The 22,608-nt window shown below is 45.1% G+C and overlaps 1 protein-coding gene across 14 annotated transcripts in view; it reads left to right on the top strand.

Moving 5' to 3' along the window:
- The window catches only part of ATP8A2 (ATPase phospholipid transporting 8A2), a 595,211-nt gene that overhangs the window by 131,460 nt on the left and 441,143 nt on the right, over positions 1–22,608 (top strand). For 13 of the 14 annotated variants that reach the window (XM_053308077.1, XM_053308075.1, XM_053308074.1 and 10 more), the window contains 7 exons: positions 1,639–1,737; positions 7,398–7,443; positions 11,349–11,389; positions 13,468–13,541; positions 14,761–14,830; positions 17,248–17,375; positions 20,881–20,992. In XM_053308077.1, the coding sequence (XP_053164052.1) occupies positions 1,639–1,737; positions 7,398–7,443; positions 11,349–11,389; positions 13,468–13,541; positions 14,761–14,830; positions 17,248–17,375; positions 20,881–20,992 (570 nt within the window). Of the gene's footprint in view, positions 1–1,638; positions 1,738–7,397; positions 7,444–11,348; positions 11,390–13,467; positions 13,542–14,760; positions 14,831–17,247; positions 17,376–20,880; positions 20,993–22,608 lie in introns of those variants that run through there. The other variant, XM_053308089.1, reaches the window with a different exon arrangement.

Raw genomic sequence — 22,608 nt, 5'->3', positions numbered from 1 at the left:
AACCACAGGGCTCTGTGGGCGCCAGGAGTCAAAATCGACTTGACAACACACTTTACTTTTCCTTTTCTGGTAAATGAGGGAAAGGGCTGGTCCTTCTTGGAACAGAACTGCTGGCAGGCAGTTGGCACTGCAAAAACCGCTCAAGAACACTGCTCTATATATGAACAGAGTGTGAATTTGTGCTGGGAAAGAAGATGGAAGCCTGCAGGAATGTGTGGAGAGTGAGTACACTTGCACTTGGAACTTGCCAGAAGCTTTCCATGTCATGCAGCTTACTGCTGTCTGGAAGGACCCTACATCTAGACCTTGAGGATGTGTTCTCTAGCTCAGAGTCCGTGAGGTCAATGGCTTGAAGCTGGTGCCTGAAGTGCACAGATGTGCTGGCCTGGCAAAGGAGGAAGGCCAGTCGTGCATACAACAGGCTTGACCGTTGGAAATCAAGTAGTTTCCTACTGCCTCCCAGTCATAAGGGACAACACTGCACACCCTGTTGTTTCCTAAAAAGGACTCTGAAGCCTGAGTGCACACATTCTATTGTTGCTTTCTAGGTTAGCACCCAGTCTGAGGCTGAAATGCACATTCCACGTAAAGGCATGTGATGGAGCCCCAATGCCACTTTTTAAAAGAAAAAAAGGGCTTCAGGATAGGGAAATCTGGAGCAAAACAGTGGCAGGGGAATGCTTAACCCTTTCAGTGCCTGATGCTTTTCTGATCCAAATTGCTCCACTAAGCCACATTTCCAATGCTATGGAGGAAAAGCGGTAATTTAGAGTACAGAAGTAGAAGGTAAGGAAAGGATTAAGCCCCACTACAAGTAAAATCAAACCAAACCAGGAGACAACCCCCAAAAGTGTTGAGAAAATGTTTACTTTAAAAAAAAAATCACCCCAATTACATAATAGTTCCTGGTGTGCAACAAACCAGCTTGGGCTGATTTGCCAGCTAAGAATACGAATATGACAAATATTTATATACTGCTTTTCAACAAAAGTTCCCAAAGCGGTTTACACACACACACACACACACACACACACACACACACACACACACACACACACACACACACACATATATATATATATATATATATATATATATATATATATATATATATATATATATATGTATTTTCTAGAGTTGCCCCAGGACTCTGGAACGTGCTTCCTAATGAAATTAGAGTTTCCCCTTCTCTTAACTTTTTTTAGAAGGACCTAAAAAATACCTGTTTAGTCAGGCTTTTAGTCCATAGTTTTAAAGTTTCAGTTTTAGAGTTTTTATTGTATTTTAAATTGTTTTAATTATGTTAATGTTTTAATGGTTTTATATAGTGACCAGGGATTTTTCTTTTTTGTATGGGCCGGTATATAAATGTACTAAATAAAGTAATAAATAAATAATATTTTTGAACACTTGGCCTGGTTTTGGGTTGACTGGTGCTGCCTCTTTTTCATTGTTTAATCATTCCTCCCCACTCACTTTTCCACTTTAAATTCTCTCCCTCCACCCCAAAGCTGTTTTTCTTTTTAAATAAATAAATAAATGACGGAGGCTCTGTTACATTTAAAATGAATGTTTCCATATAAAAACCACATTGGACATAGTCATGCTCTATAACATTTACATTTTTATCCTTTTCAGCAAATTCCAGATGTCTCTCCAACTGGAAGATATACCACCTTGGTGCCATTGCTATTTATTCTAACGGTTGCTGGCATCAAGGAGATTATAGAAGACTATGTGAGTATATCTGGGACTTTTACGAGAATAAAGGACAGGTTGCTCTCAGACCCAGCACAGTTCAGCTTAGCTGTGCCATGTGAGAGGCTTTTTGAAGAAATGAAGAGGCAGACAGAGCCACTGCTGGGCGCCATAAAAGGATGGCCCCAGTTTGTGCCTTGAAATGTTTTTGTTTCTGTGGGTTTTTTTTACTGTGTCTTTCTACCCAAGGGGCCCTTAAAGTGGCTTATATTATTTTAGAAAGTAGTAAAAGATAAGGACAGCATCTAAAAAGTGGAAACAATCCGTAAGATTGTTCATCTTTAATCTTTTGGATCTCTTGGCAGCTTTTGATACTATTGACCATGGTATCCTTCTGGAGCATCTGAAGGGGTTTGGGGTGGGAGGCACTGCTTTGCAGTGGTTCCACTACTACTTTTTGGGCAGATTTCAGATAGTGTCCCTTGGAGACTGTTGTTCTTCAAAATATGTACTTTTATATGGCATCCCCCCAGGCTCCATACTGACTCCAATAGTTTTTTTTAACATCTACATGAAACCGTTGAGAGAGATCATCAGGAGATTTGGTGCAGGGTGTTATCAGTATGCTGATGACATCCAGATCAATTTCTCCATGTCAACATCATCAAGAGAAGGCATAACCTCCTGAAATGCCTGCCTGGAGGCTGGATGAGAGGTATCAAGCTGAGACTGAATCCAGATAAGACAGAGGTACTTATTATGTGGGGTCAGAACTCAGAAGACAATTTTGATCTGCTGGTTCTGGATAAGGTCATACTTCCCCAGAAGGAACAGGTATGCAGTCTGCTTTTGAATCCAAACCTCTCCCTGGTGTCCCAGGTTGAGGCAGTGGCCAGAGTTGCTCTCTGTCTACTTCAGCTGATACACCAGCTGCATCCATTTCTTGAGATAAATGATCTCAGAACAGAGGTACATCTGCTGGTAACCTCCAGACTTGTCTACTGCAATGTGCTCTATGTGGGGTTGCCTTTGTACTTAGTCTGGAAAATGCAGTTGGTACAGAATGTGGCAGCCAGGTTGGTTTCTGGGTCATCTCGGAGAGACCATATTACTCCTATACTAAAAGAGCTACACTGGCTCCCAATAAGTTTCTGGGCAAAATACAAGCTGCTGGTTATAACACATAAAGCCCTAACCAGACAGTTAGATATTACAGTGATCTGGGAAGAGAGCTGGTTTTGTGGTAGCAAGCATGACTTGTCCCCTTAGTTTAGCAGGTTGCTCTCTGGTTGCATATGAAAGGGAGACTAGAAGTATGAGCTCTGTAAGATAGTCACCTTAGGGGATGGAGCCGCTCTGGGAAGAGCATCTAGGCTCAAAGTTCCTTCCCTGGCATCTCCAAGATGGGGCTGAGAGAGATTCCTGCCTGCAACCTTGAAGAAGCCCCTGCCAGTCTGTGTAGACAATACTGAGCCAGATGGACCTATAGTCTGACTCAGTATATGGTGGCTTCCTATGTACCTTGCATTGTCTATTTATTTTTAGGAGAGGAGAGCTGGTCTTGTGGTAGCAAGTATGACTTGTCCCCATAGCTAAGCAGGGTCTGCCCTGGTTGCATATGAATGGGAGACTTGATGTGTGAGCACTGCAAGATATTCCCCTCCGGGGACGAAGCTGCTCTGGGAAGAGCAGAAGGTTTCAAGTTCCCTCTCTGGCTTCTCCAAGATAGGGCTGAGAGAGATTCCTGCCTGCAACCTTGGAGAAGCCGCTGCCAGTCTGTGAAGACAATACTGAGCTAGATAGACCAATGGTCTGACTCAGTATATGGCAGTTTCCTATGTTCCTATGTTTACTACAAACCTCCACCCTTTCCTTTCCATTAAAGCAAATCCTCTCTATTTCTTTCTCTCCCCCCAACTAGCGTTTCATGAAGGAAAACTTTGCTTCCTCTCTTCCCCCTTTCCATGAAACAAACCCTCTTTTTATTTCTCTCCCCGCTTTGCATAACGCTTTTCTCTCCTTTGCTCTCCTGCCTTTCAGGAATGAAACCCTCTCTTGCTCTCCCCCTCCCACTTTTCTTTTTAATGAAGGGAACCCTCTTTCCCCCCTTTCTTTTACTCTCTCTCCAACCCCCAACAAGTGCTGGGAGTTTAAACTCCCCCCACTTGGAGCTGGCTGCTCCCTTTCAGGCCTGTGACCAGCCTCAAATTTTTTTTGGGGGGATTGCAGAAGTCAGAGGAGGCAAGTTATAAAATGTTCAGTGAAAACAGTCAGTGAGGCTGTCAAGGAAAGAGAATTTTTTGGTGTGGCATGTACACACCGTCCACCAGCTGGCTACGGGTCTGCTTCCTTTTGCACCAGACAGGACAGGCTCCATGGCACATCAGCCAGTGTCCCACAGCATACCAGTGTGCTGCAGCACATCAGTTGGGAAAGGCTGCTGTAAGCTGCCTGGATATGGGCCTGCCTGGGAGACATAGTGAACTGGGGTCTTTGAGGAAAAGCCGGGTAGAGCAATAGAGAAATGCTGGATAAATCTAGCTGCAATGGTGCAAACAGAAGCTAAAACTGCCCCCACCAGATTTAGACTGTCCATGTAATCATGCTGTGGGACATATATTCCATTTAAAAACAACAACAAAAAGAAAGCAGTGTACGTATCTTTTGAGTGAATTTTTTCAAGATGTACATTTCTGGGAGTGAAAATACAAATAAGTTTTGGCCTAAAAGTTATAGGCCAGAATACAGAGTTGCTTGTTTCAAGTACTGCTGTGCATGCACCAGGGCCTCCCCTCCACCCCCAATGGGACCTCTTCATACTGCATCAGAGAGTACTCCTGAAGGTTCCCTGAGGTTGGAGAATGGCTTATTGGACCGTGCAGAGGGCCTTGTTTGGAAGGAAAGACCTCAGAACACCTGATGTGTGTGCATCAGAAATCCTTGTGTCTCTTTGGGTCCTGGCTTTTATTTGCAGACCAAACATTTTTCATTTTTCTTTACCATGAGACAGGTTCCAGTCATACTGCACATCACTGAAGTTATTACTAGGGATGTGCCCAAATTGTTTCGGTGACTTATTACAGAGGTGCCGAAACAATTTGAGCTGCAGCAGCCGAATTGTGAGGGGTAGCTTTAAAAGGAGGCGTGTGGGTCTTTCCTGCTCCTCTGCTGCCCCCTGTTGGGGGTTGTTAATTTCCCCCCAGTAGCTAAACAGCAGAGCACTAAGGAAGAGAGCACACACGCCAGTTACAGAGTAGTTTGCATACGATGGTTTAGTTGTTGAAGCTATTTAGAGAAAACACATGGAAATTCTTGTAGAACTAAATACTAAGTATTTATTGGTTAAGTACACTTGGATAGGAAAGTCCTAATCTAAAGAACTAAGTCCTAATCTAAAGAACTAAAGGAAGTCTTAATCTAAAGAACTAAGATATAGGTGAGGCGAGAGAGAGATGTTTCCATCTACTCTCTAAGAGGAAAGGAAGGATTGTGACTCAGCACAGGAAGTGCTGCAGAGTCAGTTCAGGGGTCATAGAGTAGGGACAGATAGGGAGACCCTGACTCATGGTCTCGACTCCCAATGCCCCTAGTGGTCATTAGGGTAGTTGGTGCAAAAGGCCGATGCATTGGAACTCCATCTCCAACACCCCCAGCTGCCCCAACGTGGTGTTTTCAGTGCTGCTCCCAGCAGCCTGGCACATGACTGACCACATGACGCACATGACTGACTGGGAGCAGCACCATAGCTGTGTGCACGGTGTGGCTTTTTAAAACTGACAGCACCATGGTGGGGCGGCTGGGGTAGCAGAGGATCAGGTAAGACCTGATTGCCTCCTTTAACAGCTACTGCTCTCCCCCTGCCCGAAATGCCTTGTGCACATCCCTAGTTATTACCACGTGAAGCATCTGTCCTGTGGGAAGTTTCTGTTATGGGTGGTGCCACTTTGTCTATACAACCTTAGAGTTACAGGCATTATCTTGTATTTTTGTATCTGAAATGCAATAGCAACACAGTATGCAGTATGTCTAATACCACTCAGTGCTGCACTCTCAGTTCAATATTTTGTCGTTTGAAGGGCTAAATTGGGTAATGCTTGTATTCTAGATGTAGGCTAGAAATAGTCTGTAATATTCCAGTAGACTGAGTGTTGGACATGAGATCTGGGAGACTCAGTTCAGTTTGCTCCGCATCCCAGATTTCATTGGGCGGAAACGAAAGTTGCCATCTCTTAAGTTCTGTTCCCAGTCTGTAAAGTAGGAAGATGAATTCTATCTACTTCATTGGGTTGTTGTGCAGCTAAGCAAAAGAAGGATTGGAAAGCCAGGTAGATAGAACACTTTAGAACTGCTGTAATTGATTAGTTCTATAGCATTTTTTTAATAGTTCTACAATATTTTGTTAGATATAGATGTTATATATTAGTTCTATAACATTTTGATTTGCTCTTTAACATGCTGTGGTGCTTTATTTTGTTTATTTATTTATTTATTTAAAATATTTATACTCCAGCCCTCCAGTACACTACTGCTCGGGACAGCTCACAACAATAAAATAGATACAGTATACAATAAAAGCAATACAATTAACCAAATTAAGTGAACAAGTTAAGAGTTCTTCTATACTTTACCCAATATATTTTACCCAAAATTTACCAATTTTACAGTTCTTCTATATTTTACCCAATGTCAGGGGTTGTCAAATTTGGGTCCTCAGACATTGTTGGACCACAACTTTCATAACCCCCCTGAGGATCAGGGGAGCTGAAGTCCAACAACTGGGGACCCAAGTTCCAGAACTCCTGCCCTATGGCCTTTGGAAGGCCTTAGGCCTGGGTTCTCAGACTTGGGTCCCCAGATGTCTCTGGACTACCATCCACCCCAACCACAATGGGAGGAATTGTAGTCAGTCAGCACCTGGGAGCACATGTTTGAGAACCCAGGCCTTAGGCCAGGGTCAGCAACCTTTGCACTCCAGCTGTGGTTGAGCTATAAATGCCTCCCATCATTCCTAGAACAGTTGTGCCCGGGGATTATGGGAGTTGTAGTTTAACAACAGATGGCGTGCCAAGGTTGCCTGTCCCTGGCCTAAGTCTGAAGACTGTTTAGAATACTTGGTGGCAAAGTCCTGTTCCTTTCTCATTTACCACCACTGAACACAGCCCCTGTTCACTCATCCTCATCCACACCTCTGTAATGTGGGAATAATACCGATTTACTTTGCAGACTGGTATCATCTGGGTAATATGAGTCAGGAACAGGGCTGGACTGGGGGCACTGAGAGGGCGGTGGAATGTATGTGGGGAGGGCGCCGAGCTTTGAGCAGAATGGGTAATTAAGGGTGGGAGCTGGGATGCAGGGGCGCCACACGGCTGGGGCACGCTGGGAATATGCCCTGTTGCCCTGTGGGCCAGTCCGAGCCTGGTCAGGAAAAGTACTATGTACAAAGATGCATTGTGTATACACTTGCTTATCGTTATATGTAGGAATATAAAGGCTGCCATATCTTGATCCTGTTGCAAATGCCAAAGTTCTGTGTCTGTTGCACTCTACAAAGAATGTCTTGCCCTTAAAACACAATCGTTTCTATCTTGTCTTTTCAGCCTTTCTTCTTTGCTTTAGCCTTTTAACACAGAGATCACTTATCACTATTCTGTCCCCCTACCCCTTCTTCTTTTGTTTCTTTCTTCGCTTCCCAACAGAAAAGACACAAGGCTGACAGTACAGTGAACAAAAAGAAAACAGTGGGTAAGGTCTTATTTTAATGTCATTTAAACAAAATATGCTACAGGAAAGGTCAAGAGCAGCCTAAAGAGTAATTACTTTTGGTTTTAATGATTAGTAATGTGTGAGCAAATTCCAATAATGTGGTCAGCAAGGCAAAGAACTGAAAGAAAGTACAGGATTATTTAAATATTGCATGGTGGTAAATAGCCATGGGTGAGGATTTTTTTTTAAAAATGCCTAAACCTTAATTGGTGCAGCGGGGAAATGCTTGACTAACAAGCAGAAGGTTGCCAGTTCGAATCCCCACAGGTACTATATCAGGCAGCAGCGATATAGGAAGATGCTGAAAGGCATTATCTCATACTGCACAGGAGGAGGCAATAGTAAACCCCTCCTGTATTCTACCGAAAGAAAACCACAGGGCTCTGTGGGTGCCAGGAGTCGAAATCGACTTGAAATTCTGCTGGGGTATGGTGTTAACATGTGTTAAGGGGACACTAGTCTGCTGTATTATGTATTCTGTTCCCACTTGTTTTATCCTATTTTAAGCAACTGTTATCATTTGATTTTGCTTTGTATTTTTGTCCCTTTGTTTTACTTGATGAATTGTCATGGGCAGTGTCTGACTCAGTTCTGAATCCTTGAGATAAGAAATGGCTTATGGTGGCTGTGTGGCTGATACAACTGTAATTCAATGGCCAAATGGCTATTGCAGTGTTCTTCTTTGTAAGGCCCCTAGTATCAACCCTAAGTGTGGCTTCCTGGCTAATTTTTTATTGGGCCCGAGTGTAGCTTCAGCCAAAGCTGAAAACTCTGCACAATCCCCCTGGCACCATGTGGAGACGGCCCTTCTCCCTGTGCGGTGTTGTGCTTTGCCCATCACAGGAGCAAAGAAGATCCTTCTTGAGTTCCTGCACCATCCTGGAAGGCATGCAGAGAGCGCTGGGAAGTGTAGCCCTTCCCAGCACTTTCCGCATAGAGCTCTTAAGAGAGGGCTCTGTCCGTCTCTCTTAAAGAACCCTCCCAGCACTGAGAAAAGTACAGTACTGTGCAGAGGTCACCACAGTGGGAAATGGCTCTCACGTTGAAGGTTTGTTTTTTATTGCCAAATTGGTTCCCACTTGAAAAATAGTGAAGATCACTGCTCTTATTATGTGATTGGGGCCTGTTTTTAAAACAGACACACACACATGTAAACAGCATCTGTATGGGGCTCCAATCTGAACCGGGACTGCAGCAGGGGAAGAAGGCTTTAACTAGGGATGTGCACAAATCATTTCGGCAGCTCTAATTTGAGGTGCTGAAGTGATTCGAGTTCCTGCAGCTGAAACCTTTTGATTTGTGGGCGGGGGGGAGCGGTAGGGGTGTGCACGGAACCGCACAGCTGGGTTCCTTTAAGGGCGGGGAGGGTTTACTTACCCCTCCCGCCGCTTTGCCCCCTCCAGCGCCCGTAGTTACTGTAGAAATTGGGGCAGCAGGATACCTCCCCGCCGCCCCTTCTGCCTCCTCCTCATTGCAAAAGGCTGCGACAAGCCTTCTGCGCACGCGGCGTGCGAGCTTCACGTCTCCCCGACGCGACGGGTAGACCAGGCCTCTGATCGCCGGAGGCCCGGTCTACCCGCCGGGATGAGCCCGGGTAGACTGGGCCTCTGGGTAGACCGGGCCTCCGGCGATCGGAGGCCCGGTCTACCCGCCGCATCGGGGAGATGTGAAGCTTGTACGCTGCATGCGCGTGCGCAGAAGGCTTGTCACAGCCTTTTGCAATGAGGAGGCAGAGGGGGCGGCGGGGAGGTATCCTGCCGCCCGAATTTCTACAGTAACTACGGGCGCTGGAGGGGGCAAAGCGGCAGGAGGGGTAAGTAAACCCTCCCCGCCCTTAAAGGGACCCCCTCCACCCAGACCGGACCAGCCAGGTCCGAACCGGTCCGGACAGTCCGGAGGCCTTTACAATGGCCTCCAGACCGGTCCGGACCCATCACTAGGGAGCAGTCGCTTTAATGGGAGGGAGACAGGTCTTAGCTGCCCCTCTGTTGCTACTCCACTACCCCAGTGCGGCGCTGTCCCTATTAAGCAGCCTTAGGCTGTTTGATCTTAGAAGCCATGCCACACGGGGGCTTCCTGCTTGGGGACAGGAGGTTCCCTGTTCCCAGCATCCCGTGGGCGTCATTGCCGCATAAATGGTGTCTGCACATGTGTGGGCACCATCCCGAGTGGTCAGAAACACTACTGACCACTCAAGATGGCACCTGTGCCAACACCATTTACGTGACGATAATGCCCGCAAGATGCTGGGAACAGGGAACTTCCTGTCCCCAACCAGAAGCCCCCACGCAGCGTGGCTTGTAAGAACAGGCAGCCCACAGCTGCTTAATAGAGATGGTGCTGTGCTGAGACTGTGGAGCAGCAACGGAGGGGCAGGTAAGACCTGCCTCCCTCCCGTTAGTGACCACTCTCTGCCCCACGCCTTGATGTTTACAAAGCACTGTGTGCATAGTCCTAGCTTTAACCCTTTACCCTGTTGTGGTCCCATTCTGGACCCCTTCTCAGAGCTGGAGGGAACCTTCTGTTGTCACCGGTGGGAGGTTTCTTTGTTTCTAAGACAAATAGCAGCTGGGGGGGGGGGGCTTTATCCCAATTTGAACCACCCAGAGCAGGTGCAAAGGGCGAAATACCCTTTCCCCCACTACAGTCCCAATCTGGATTGGGGCCCTCCACGGCTTCTATTTACATTTAAGAAAACAAACTTGCAGGCTCCAGTCATGCAATAGGCATGTTGTCCGGTTGGCACAGCTATAGACAGGCATCAATGGTATGTGTACATTAAACTGTCAGAGGCAAAGGGGCCACAGTGTGCTTTTCTAGAACGTCACCACCGTGTTTAATTATACAGAACATCAGTTTGCATTAGAAGCATTTTGCATATGAGCCACTTCACTATATTGGGATCAGCTCTCTTAAGTGATTTTATTGTGTCTGTCCATTTCTGAGAGAGTAATTATACCAATTCCTGTAAACTACCATTTTTTATTAAAATGCAGCATATTGACTTCACTCTGGCTTGGCAGCACAAGAGGTGCCCCCCCCCGCCGCCCCTGTTAATGTACTGAGGACAAAATTCAGCTCAAGCTCTTGAATTTATCTTATTCATTTGTAGCTTTGAGTACTTAGGTCTCTGGGATCAGGATAGGGTGCATTTAGGAGTCAAATTAGAAAGATAATGTGGGATTAGATCAGCAGCTAGTAGCCTCCCGGACTGGAGGCTGGCCTCGAGCTCTCAACCCAATGGAAAAAGGAGGTCATTGGCCATAGCAATAGAACTGAGTGGCAAGGCACTTTAGGGCAGGGTGGCCACCCTGAGTCTCTCCAGTGTAGCTGGACAACTCCTATCATCCCCAGCCTAAATTTATTGGGCATTTTAGAGCCTCAGGTTGGCCTCTCCAGCTTTAGGGACATGTAGGTTGAGGCCTAAATATCCCTAAATATGTATCTCCTGCTATCTCAGGGAGGGGAGCTGGTCTTCTGGTAGCAAGCATGTCTTGTCCCCTTTGCTAAGCAGGGTCTGTCCTGGTTTGCATTTGAATGGGAGACTACAAGTGTGAGCACTGTAAGATACGGGATGGAGCCGCTCTGCTTGCATGCAAAAGGTTCCAAGTTCCCTCCCTGGCATCTCCAAGATAGGGCTGAGGGAGACTCCTGCCTGCAACCTTGGAGAAGCCGCTGCCAGTCTGTGTAGACAATACTGAGTTAGATCGACCAGTGGTCTGACTCAGGATATGGCAGCTTCCTATGTTCCTAGATCTTTGCCCTGCCCCCCTCACTTAAATATATATTGCAAAATCAGTTGCTGACCAGTGATGTTGGATATTTTAATCTTTGGTAATGATTTCTTGAAAAAGGAAAACAAAAGGATGCTATTTTTTTTCCAGTTTTAAGAAATGGAATGTGGCAGAATATTATGTGGAAGGAGGTAAGGACTATTTTTAAGATCTTTTGGGAATTGGCTACTTTGTGATGTAATTGTAAATGAGTTTGATCTTCTTTGGGTGTGCCAAGAAGGGATGTTGAATGTTTTCAGTTCTTACAGTTTACCAGAGCAATTCTGGAATTTCTTGGGACATGTCCCCCCACCACCACCATTTTGAATCCCCAAGGATTGATTCATAATATGAGTGTACACTGACTTATGGAATATAAATATATAACTACTTGGGCCACAGAAGTGGAGAGGAGGTCTCTGATATATTTTCAGGCAAGTTCAGAACAGCTCTTTAATTTCCATTTTGATAAGCAATTAATAATGCATCGCCTTAAACCTTTTGAGAAAGACAGCCAGTAAACCAATCCATGAAGTTTAATAAATAAAATAACATTTACATGGCACTACGGAAGCAGTAAAACTCCTGAAAGTCAGGAAGGATGATACAATGGCTGCCATTCAGTTCTTTGCCCATGTTAATATATCTTTTTTTATTCTACTATGACAAGTTTTTAAAATGGACAAATTAGAATAGACACATTTCATTTAATTTGGAACAGGCACGGTCCTTCTGTCTCTACAATATGACTGCCCACTGTAACGTTATGGAAACTGCTGTGACTTAAGACGGGGTTTTGTAAATAAAAGTGGATGAGCAACAAGATTTGAGTAGTCTCATTATGCCACAAAGAATGCCACATTTTGCCTTTCTGGTGGCGGGTGGGAGGGGGGAGGAATATGTTTCAAAACCTCAAAAGAAACTGAGTCTGCAAGCAAAAAGGTTTTCTGTTGCAGTTTTGTCAGGCCAAGGTATTTGGCAATTAAGGTATAAAAGTGGTTAGCCAGTCCATCCATTCCCTAGACCTTACATTCAGGTTGCAATCCTGCACACTGTTAGGCTGCTTAAATGTAATTGAAATGCACTGGATTTAAGCAGCTAAGAGTGCAGCTGGATATACTGAAGTTTGCAGCAGTTGACACTGAAAAGTGTGAAGCAGGGGTGCAGGTGTATGACTTCCCAGCAGATCTCCTTTGCAGGGTTTCAGTGCACCTCTGCTTTTCACTTTCCACTGCAACACTGGAATATGTGCAGCGACCACACTTATTATGTAATATGTGAATTGGCTCTAAGCCATTGCTGGTTCTGAAGCACAATGTTACAGATAGGTGGTTCTTTGGGGGGAAACTAGGAAAAGGAAACAGCAGAGTCAGTCAGCCATGTAGTTGCAAACCCGGCTTTTCCCTTTCTAATCCAATTTAACTCTCTCCTCCTCCATTTCTTTCCATCTTTCTACTTGAGTTTGTGGTAGCACTTCTTTTCTCTCGGGGTGAGACCGTTGCCTCCTGTGGTGAATTATTCAGGCAGGGCACCAAGATGCCTACCACCACTTCCATCAGAGCAGCCCTTCAGGACCAATTTGACCGTTGCAAGTTTGGCAAGGAGCACCTCTTCTCATACTCTTTGCAAAGCTTGCAAGAAACACAAGAGGAGGCTGACAGCAACCAGTGTTCCCTCTAACAGGGATTCCCAGATGTTGTTGACTACAACTCCCAGAATGCCCAGCCAAAGGCCATTGCAGCTGGGGATTCTGGGAGTTGTAGTGAACAACATCTGGGAATCCCTGTTAGAGGGAACACTGCTGGCAACCCGCACTCCTTTCTGTGCCCTGTATCAATTTCAAAGCATGCAAGGGTTGCTTCTGAAAGGGGGCTGGACCCCACTGGGCTCATGTGGCAAGGCAATTTTTTGCGCCCTGCTTCAGGTACCTCAGTACTTTGGGCCAACCCTGTCCCTCCTCCTTTTTGAGGACCTGCGTTCTGATGTCATTGCATCAGTTGCTACTTCCTGTCATGCTGCTTAGCTGGTTCTCAGGGTGCAACGACCCAGTGCCATTTTACCTATACAGTGAAAAAGTCGCAAACACTGTGCATATTCATTGTAACACACCATTATTTTTCTTCTCTGGGCATGGAGGATTAACTTATTAACAGCACGGATGGACACTCTCTTTCTCTCTTATCATTTTCTCTCTTTTCATGCTGCTGCACTCCTGCCCGTGAATCAATAGGTGGCAGTGGGAGATATTGTGAAGGTCACCAATGGGCAGCATCTCCCAGCAGACATGATCATTTTATCTACCAGGTCAGATATACTGAATGGGTGTGAAAGGATGCTTCTGCTAAACTGAGGTTCAAAGACATAGGACTCCCCTAATGGAGTCCCTTCCTTTAGAGCAACCTTCCCCAACCTGTGGCCCTCCAGATGTTGCTGAACTTCAACTCCAAGCATCCCTAGCCACAATTTATTGTGGCTGGGTATGCTTGGAGTTGTAGTTCAGCAACATCTGGAGGGCCGCAGGTTGGGGAAGCCTGCTTTAGAGCAGGGTTTCTCACTGTGTGGGTCCCCAGATGTTATTGGACTTCAGCTTCCATAATCCCTAGCCCCAGTGGCCTTTGGTTGGGAATTATGGGAGTTGAAGTCCAATTACATCTGGTGACCCACATGTCGAGAATCCCTGCTTTAGAGGACCACCCTTCTTGTCAAAGGAAAAGAGACTTTGGAGCCCATAATGTTTTCCAGCTAAGAAGTAACAATGAAATTAGATACCATTCCTTTCCCCTCTTACCAGTAAAGGTCACTTACAAGGATGGTTTGGTGATGTTGGCCAATGTGCTCTACAGCCTTAGGAGGGTGGAGCTAGAGCTCTGCCCCCACAAGGAGCAGGGTAATGAGATGCCCCACAATCTTAGCTTGCAGGACAGCCCTCAGTGGGGGAATGCAATTTTTGCTGAGGTTGCGCAGCCCTCAGGGACATATTTCTATAAGAGAAAAGGGCTTTTGTTGGGGGGAGATAAGCAAAAATGGTAACCCCATCACCCTCTCTGTGTGCTGCCCCGTGAGACAAGCTTATAAATCAACTAACCCTAACCCACTTCTTGTGAGGACAGAGCTCTTGTTCCGTGCTCCTAAGACTGGGGAGCATATCAGCCAATATTGTTTACGTGGTATGTTTGAAAAGAAGGCCTCAGTTCACCAGACTCCGCATGTTCTGAAAGTGGTGTGTTTCTTAGTTTTGTACAATGTGTGCATTGTATTATTATTATTATTTTGTATGTGTGCATATTAAGAAGATCTTTAGAGAGCAAAATCCTTGTGATATAAAAATGAACACCAAATTCAGTTAATGGTCTGGGAAAAATCAGTTGTTGAATTATTATGGTGGTTTGATGTGCATGTATAGTTAATACCTTGATTTTGCAGGTGCTTTTCTTTCTAAAGTTTGCTTTTGAAGCACAGTATAGAGTAATTGTGTGACTGATTGATGTATGTATATATGGATAATGTTATTGTGCTTCTACAGTGAACCTCAGGCAATGTGCTATATTGAAACATCTAACCTTGATGGAGAGACTAATCTTAAAATACGACAGGTAAAATTACATTTGTTTTCTTTTGATGTCTGAAATCCTGTGAAATTACAACTAGGGATAGCATAGAATCTTGCACCAGTTTTTGAAAGACAGGACTTAAAGTTGGCTGTCTGAATTTTTCTGTCAAAGTAGCTGCAGGAAATTGTACTAGTCACTTGCTTTGCATACCAGCAGAACCTGTGAGTCCATAAGAGAGATATGGAGAGACAGGATTGCCATATAGAAAAGATGACAGGTTTCCTCTTCCTTTATGCACAGAAGATGGCATTTCAGCAGGTGCAACTTGCCATGCTGGTGAAAGAAAAGCTGCACCTGCTGAAATTGTCCTTTCTGTGCATCTCTTAATGATACAGTAGGCCTGTCCTTTTATCCATATGGCAGCCCTATGGAGAGGCATTTGTGAGGTCTTCCTCTCCAGGGTTGGTGCCACAGGCGCCCCTGGCAGTGAGAAAGCAGCCAAGAGAAAGTAGAAGACGGGGATGCTTGCCCAGACCTGATCTGGCTATTGTACAACCAGAGGTGTACCTAGGTAACTTGGGAGCCTAGACCTAAAGGCCTTTGGAGGCCCCCCTCCCCTGCAAATTAAGCATCATCATGCTTCTCTGGGCAACCACATCACCCAGGACAGACTAAAGATGATTTGGAGGCCCCCAGGGGCTGTGAAGGCTCTAGACTTCCTGCAACCTGTATTACAATGATTTGGTGGTGTGGTGAGCAGTGAAGTCATTGCATGATCCAATTACTTTCGGAGTCACCAAACCCTGCTACCAACTGCTTCTCCAGCCTCACAGGATGTGTTCTTAAACCACAAGAGCAGTAATACTTAGAACATGATGGGATCTTGTCCGCTGCTGGAGTTCAAAAGCTTTTCTGGTAATCGGTTTGCCCAACTCAATAGCAAATCAAGCATTATTTTGTTTTAGAAAGAATGGCTAAATAAGTGAACATGTGGAAGGTCAAGTGTGGAGAGTGGTTGAAAAGAGTATGTGAAAACCATACACTGCATTTGATATCAACATTGAAATTCGGCTTCCTGAATTAAGGAGACTTCTTTTATTGACTCAGACCAAAATCCTGTGTCCATTTAGATGAACATGCCAACTAAGGGTACACCACTCATGCACATATGAATTCGTCCAAAGTGAGATCATGTCTGATATGCTCTGTTCTGCAGTCTGCACTTGCCCCATAGTGATATGCCCTGAATATGGGTAAAGTCAAAGAAGTGGTGCAGTATTCCTTGTCTGCATAACTCCAGGAATGATTTATAGGAAGCATCTACAAGAAGAACATACCATATTGTAAGGAAGAATTGGTTGTACATATTCCCTCCCCCTGCCCCATATAAACAGTTCTGCCCTTGCTGAATGTACAGTCTGCCATGAGGACAAATATGTAATCAGTGTGGACTGAGTTAATCAGCTCCCCAGGGCCCTGGACAAAACTAGAGCACCTATGGGAAGCTATAGAAGAAAACCACAAGCTTGTATGAATAAGGTTCTAGGTTCAAGTCCCAACATCTCCAGTTAGGGAACATCACGTAGCACAGCTGGAGACTGTGGCCTTGTAACTGACAATACTGGACTAGGGGGGTCTGTCTCAGTATGTAGTTTTATGTCTTAGATACCCTAATACAGGGTTCCCAGACTTGGGTAGGGCTGCCATATGGAAAAGAGGACAGGTCTCCTGTTCCTTTAAGATGCACAGAAAAGGAGTTTCAGCAGGTGTAGCTTGTTATGCAGGGGGAAGAAAAGCTGCACCTGTTGAAATTTATTATTTATTTTATTTATTTATTTAACAAATTTCTATACTACTGCAAACTTACATCTCTGGGCGGTTTACAATAAAAAATACAATTAAAACTAAATTAAAACAACTTAAAACAATGTTTAAAAGTGTTAAAGCTATTAAAACTGTAAATCATTTAAAAAGCCTGTATGAACAGATGACTGATTTTTAAAAAGTTGTCAGAGATGGGGAGACTCTTATTTCAACAGGGAGCACATTCCAAAGCCTCAGGGTGGCAACGGAGAAAACCCATCCCTGAGTAACCACCAGACGGGCCAGTGGCAACTGTAGAAGCACCTCTCCTGATGATCGTAATGGGCAGTGGGGATCATGTTGAAGGAGACGATCTTTTAAAATACCCAGAACTCCCTTCTTCTGTGCATCTCTTAAATGTACAGGGGACCTGTCCTCTTTCTCATATGGTATCCCTAACTGTGGGTCCCCAGATACTTTTGGACTACCATTCCCATCCTATCCAGCCACAATAGCAAAGGCCATTTTGGCTGGGTGTTGATGGGAGTTGTAGACCAACCACATCTGGAAACCCATGATTGGGAACTGCTGCCTTAATACATGGAACTCTGATACTGGTTTGATGGTGACCTTGTCTGTGACTTGATTCCTTGCAGGGTTTGACTCAGACTGCTTGTCTCCAGTCCAGAGAAGACTTGATAAAAGTGTCGGGGAAGATAGAATGTGAAGGACCCAACCGGCACCTTTACGACTTCACTGGAAACCTGCGTTTCGATGGCCAAAGGTATTTAATGTAAAAACGACAATTATCAGTTTGCAAAAGCATGTTCACCTAGAGTACTAGAACAACATGCAGTACCAGAATAATATCTTTTGCAACTCAGAGGGCCTTCCTGGCAAATTGCTTCCTATCTATATAATCAAGTGGAGATAGCAGGGCAGTCCTTCCCAAATGATGTGCCATGAGAGAAACTGATAGTGTGCTGTGATGAATTCATTGATGAAATAATTGAAGACTCCAGTGAGACTAGGTGGTACCCACCCATAGAAGAGGCAGCCTGTGCTGTGCCTCTGCATAAATCTCTGCTCTGGCTTTCCTTCCAGTCAGAACACTGTATCATTCAGAAGCACTGTGGGTGGGCTCCTCTGAGAGCAGGTAATTCTGATCTGGAGTAAAACTAGACATGTACTTAACTTGTTATTTTAACAACTTGTTATTTTAACAGGTGTGCTTTCTTACAGCTGGAAGCACCTCTTATTTCACAAAAAAATCTGCTGAAGCTAACCTTCCCTCATCCCATTGCCTTGCTGAAATGCCTCCCCAAAGATGCTGGTTGACCCAAAGCAGGTATTTTTTGGCAAATAGATGCTTTGGGGACAAATAGTAATAGGGGCATGATTTTTGGCAGGGAAATGGCATGATGGGAAAGAGTTAACCTCCCTCTCCCTATGTGCCATGGTCCCGATAGGATCAGGCCCCCACAACTGCGTAAAAAAAGAAAAAAAGAAAAGAAATTAGAGGCACTTCTGGTTTTAGTCATGCTTCTTCAAAACTGAAGTAAATGCACATTTTGTTTGATCCTTGCACTCAAAAGTGAATCTTTTGGAGATCAAAGGAAGTGTATCCCACCAATTTTAGTTGAGGGAAGGGTTCTTAAGCTAGTAGCAGTCTGAGAAACACTTCAATAGGATTTAGATGGCCTTTTTGATAGGGATGTGCACAGAACTGCGGATCTGTGGTCCGGCACTGGTGTGTGGGGGCTCTTTAAGGGTGGGGGAAGGTGTACTTACCCCCCCACCACGTTTTCCCCACCAGCGCGTTCATTTTGTAAAACTTTTGGGGCAGCAGGATACCTCCCTGCCGCCCCTTCCCCCAGTCGTCGGCAAAAGGCTTCAAAGAGCCTTTTGCGCATGCGCACGTCATGTCTCTGTGATGCATGCGCACACGTGACATGGAGACGTGACGTGCGCGCGCGACATGCGCATGTGGAAAAGGCTTTTTGAAGCCTTTTGCCGACGACTGGGGGAAGGGGCGGCAGGGAGGTATCCTGCTGCCCCCAAAGCTTTACAAAACGAACGCGCCAGCAGGGGAAACGCAGTGTGTGTGTGGGGGTAAGTACACCCTCACCCACCCTCAAAGAGCCCCACACACCAGTGCCGGACCGCCCTCATGTCTGGACCGGTTCGGAGGCCTTCAGAATGGCCTCTGGACCAGTCCGGGCTCATCCTTACTTTTTGATCGCCTAGATAAATGGCAGCTACAATCTTCAGGGGAATTCTGCACAGGACTTCCTTGTACAATGTACAACTAGCCTCATGCTTTCCTGTTAAGGTAGTTATAGTTTATCCAGCCTCTGTAACTGTGTCTTTAACAACAGACTGATGTACAGACCTTAGCAGGTGATAAAATTTATCCATGTAATAAAAGGCTTTGCCTGCTGATTTCTGGAGATCAAGCTGCTGTTTTTTCTATTTTCTTTTTCTGGTCATCTGGCCATGTTAACAGAGTGAGAGAACCCATGCATACAAAATAAGGGTTCCTTGCATTTATGCAGACTGTGTTGACCAAACTAATTTGAATTAGTTAGATCAGGGTAGATCTCTCGCACTGTTGCCATATGCTCATGACTCATCTGAACACACATTTCGATATTGCTCATGTCCTCTCTGATGGCTTAGAGTGGTTGAATCTAGCCAGAAGCCTTTGCAAACTTGGTTAAACAGAATCTCCCTACAGATTTCAGAACACGTTTGAATGTTTTTGATAGTATATGTGCAAAGACACATTTTGGCAGATGTGGTCACAGATGGGTGGTGGTATGATGCTATTTCGTGAAGAAGAAAAACTACATAGCAATTCTCTGGGAAACCTTCTTTGATGCCACCCCCAACTCATTGAACAAAAAGATTGCTACTACAGTGTATAATTAGTGGTGTGCATGGAGCTGGCGCCTGCCAGTTTGAAGGTGGTGGTGGTGGGTAGCTTTAAGGATGGGGGAGGGTGCTCTTACTCCTCCCACTGCATTTCCCCCACCGGTGCTGTCTTTTAAAATGGTCTGGCAGGGCGGCAGTGTACCTCCATGCCGCCCCGGTGCCTCCTCGGACTGGAAGTGCCTGGTACATGTGTGCATGTCGCACACACACATGTCTCATGTGCGTTGTGCGCACTGGGCACTTCTGGCCACTTCCGGTCCGAGGAGGCACCGGGGCAGCAAGGAGGTATGCTGCCGTCCCGCCGGACCATTTTGAAAGGCAGCAAAAAGCCAGCAGGGGAAACGCGGTGGGAGAGATAAGAGCACCCTCTCCCATCCTCAAATGTATCCCACCATCTTCGAACCGGCGGACATTCAAACTGGTTCAGAGGCACGTAAAAGGGCCTCCAGACCGGTTTGTGCACATCCCTATTTGTAGTATTAAACCCTGTTTGATTGGGTATTGTTTCACATAAATTTGAGGCTGTAGTCCTGTTCATACTTACCTAGGAGGGAGCACCGTTGATTGGAGTGGGGCTTACTTTTGAGTAAACATGCCTAGGAGCACGTTGTGTTAGAGGCTTGTTAATTTTTAAAAAATGCAAATAAGACAACACAAGAGTATTTATATATGAACAAATGCTAGTGAGGTCTTCTAAGTATGCTCAACACAAAAATCATGCTCTTGTAAACCAAGTGGTTGGTTTGGATCAAAATAATGCCACTCTAATCTTCCTGGATTTTTGGATTATTTTGGATTTTTGTAAACCATGGTCTTTGAAAATAACTTTTTAAAAAATCTGTAGATGTACCCAGGAGGGGGCTAATTGGAGGTGTGCATGAGGGAATGGATCTGGAGAGGAACTAGATTACTCGCTGGGATGATTTACTGAAAAAGATTAATCAAGATCCAGCCAAAATTAAGCATGTATAAACCCCACTGTTTAGACTACCAGGGACCTGTTTGTCTTTGTTTGTGTCATGTGTGTCAATGGAGCTTAATTAATGTGTGGCTGCCATATGGAAAAGATGGCAGGTCTTTTGTACCTTTATGGGATGCACAGAAGAGGGAATTTCAATAGATGCCGCTTGTCATGCAGTGGAAAGAAAAGCGGCACCTGCTGAAATTCTTTCTTAATGAATTATTGAAATTAATTAATTTCATTTAATGAATTAAATGAAATTTAATTTCATTTTGGGGGAAATTAAGCACTTCCATTACTAGCAGGATTGTGCCTATTTGTTTAAATGTTGCCAGCTTCTTTGTGCTTGTGTTTAAAATGATATAATAACCTTATGGCTTTTTTGCTTTTTCAGTCCAGTTCCAATTGGACCTGACCAGATCTTACTAAGAGGCGCACAGATCAGGAACACTCAGTGGGTTTTAGGAATAGTTGTCTACACAGGACATGATACAAAACTTATGCAGGTGAAGTAAATGTTTTCCCCAAGAACAAAGCATAACGTTGTTTCCATTGAGCTATCTAGCATTGGCTTTCCATTGCTTTGTTTTTGCCTAGCAGTGCCTTCGACAAATGCAGGAATTAGTATGTGAAAGTCTGGAGGAAAAGGGTTCTTGCCTGCTGATGGCTGCAGATCAAGTTGCTCTTAAAGGTGCAATTACAAAAGCCAGTTGTAAAATTGGCTGCATGGGGAAATGCTTGATTAACAAGTAGAAGGTTTCTGGTTTGAATCCCTACTGGTACTATATTGGGTAGCAGCGATATAGGAAGATGCTGAAAAGCATCATCTCAGGCTGCACAGGAGGAGGCAATGGAAAACCTCTCCTGTATTCTACCAAAGAAAACCTCGGGGCTCTGTGCCCAGGAGTAAAAATCGACTTGACGGCACACTTTCCTTTAATGAAGAGTACAGTTAATGTGATTCTTTCTATTGCATCAGCACCTAATGGGCAAATCCTGTGAGTGTCATGTAACTTAGGAACACAGGAAGCCACCATATACTGAGTCAGACCATTGGTCTATCTCACTCAGTATTGTCTATACAGACTGGCAGTAGCTTCTCCAAGGTTACAGGCAGGAGTCTCTCTCAGCCCTGTCTTGGAGATGCTGCCAGGGAGGGAATGTCTGTATGCAAGCATGCAGGTCCTCTTCCCAGAGCAGCCCCATCCCTTAAGGGGGATATCTTACAGTCTCTCATTCAAATGCAAACCAGTGCAGACCCTTCTTAGCAAAGGGGACAATTCATACTTGCTACCATAAGTCCAGCTCTCCTCCCCAAGGATTACATCCTCTTGTAAAGGATGCAGCATAAGAGAATCTCTGCACAAGGGCTGTTGGACTGTCCTTTACTCTGGAAGTCTGTCTGTCCCAGATTGCAGAATGTTGGAGAACTCCAGACACTCAGAGAAGTGTTGCATATTTCTAGCCATAAATTACAGGGCAGCCCAACTAAAAACATGCACATGTTAGCGGGCTCCCTTTGCAGACATTTAGCCTAGTTCTCATGGAAATTGGTTGCTGGGTTCACTCACTGCCATAAAGGTTTCTGGGAGAGGTGAGGAAGAAGAAGAAGCTGCCTTTAAATCTCTGTCCCCTGTCATGGAAGGCCACACCTTCTTGAAGAAAATTCTAACCAGGAGACCTTGCCTGCTCACAGAAGTCAATCAAGTAATCAAGATCGCTCTGTGGTCTTTAGATGGGTTACTGTGTTTTTACCAGCAACAAAACAGACAGAAATTCAGCAGGTAACATGTACCGTCTGAATTCCTGCAAGTCTTCCTAACCGTACGAATGCATTTGAACAATGAAATGTACTGTTCATATTTTTAAATAATATTTACAAAAAGTTATGGAGACAACCCAGCAGGGGTCCTTCTGTTTCCCCCCCATCTCTGTGCAGAATGAGTTTTGTTCTGGGCGGCAGTATCAAGACAGTGGGGCTGTTCCCACGATCAGGTGAAATCGGGCTAGGGAGCCTAGTCCAATTTCGCCTGATCGTGAGAGCCACCGGGCTTGCCCGCCAAACTTAACCCGCCAAACTACCGCTCCCCTTTACGGAGTTTGCAGAGCGAGCAAACCTGGT

The sequence above is a fragment of the Hemicordylus capensis genome, chromosome 3, assembly GCF_027244095.1.
Source record: "Hemicordylus capensis ecotype Gifberg chromosome 3, rHemCap1.1.pri, whole genome shotgun sequence".
Classification (NCBI taxonomy): Eukaryota; Metazoa; Chordata; class Lepidosauria; order Squamata; family Cordylidae; genus Hemicordylus; species Hemicordylus capensis.
Note: the sequence above shows the minus strand (reverse complement) of the source record. Positions and strands in the feature narration are given on the sequence as shown.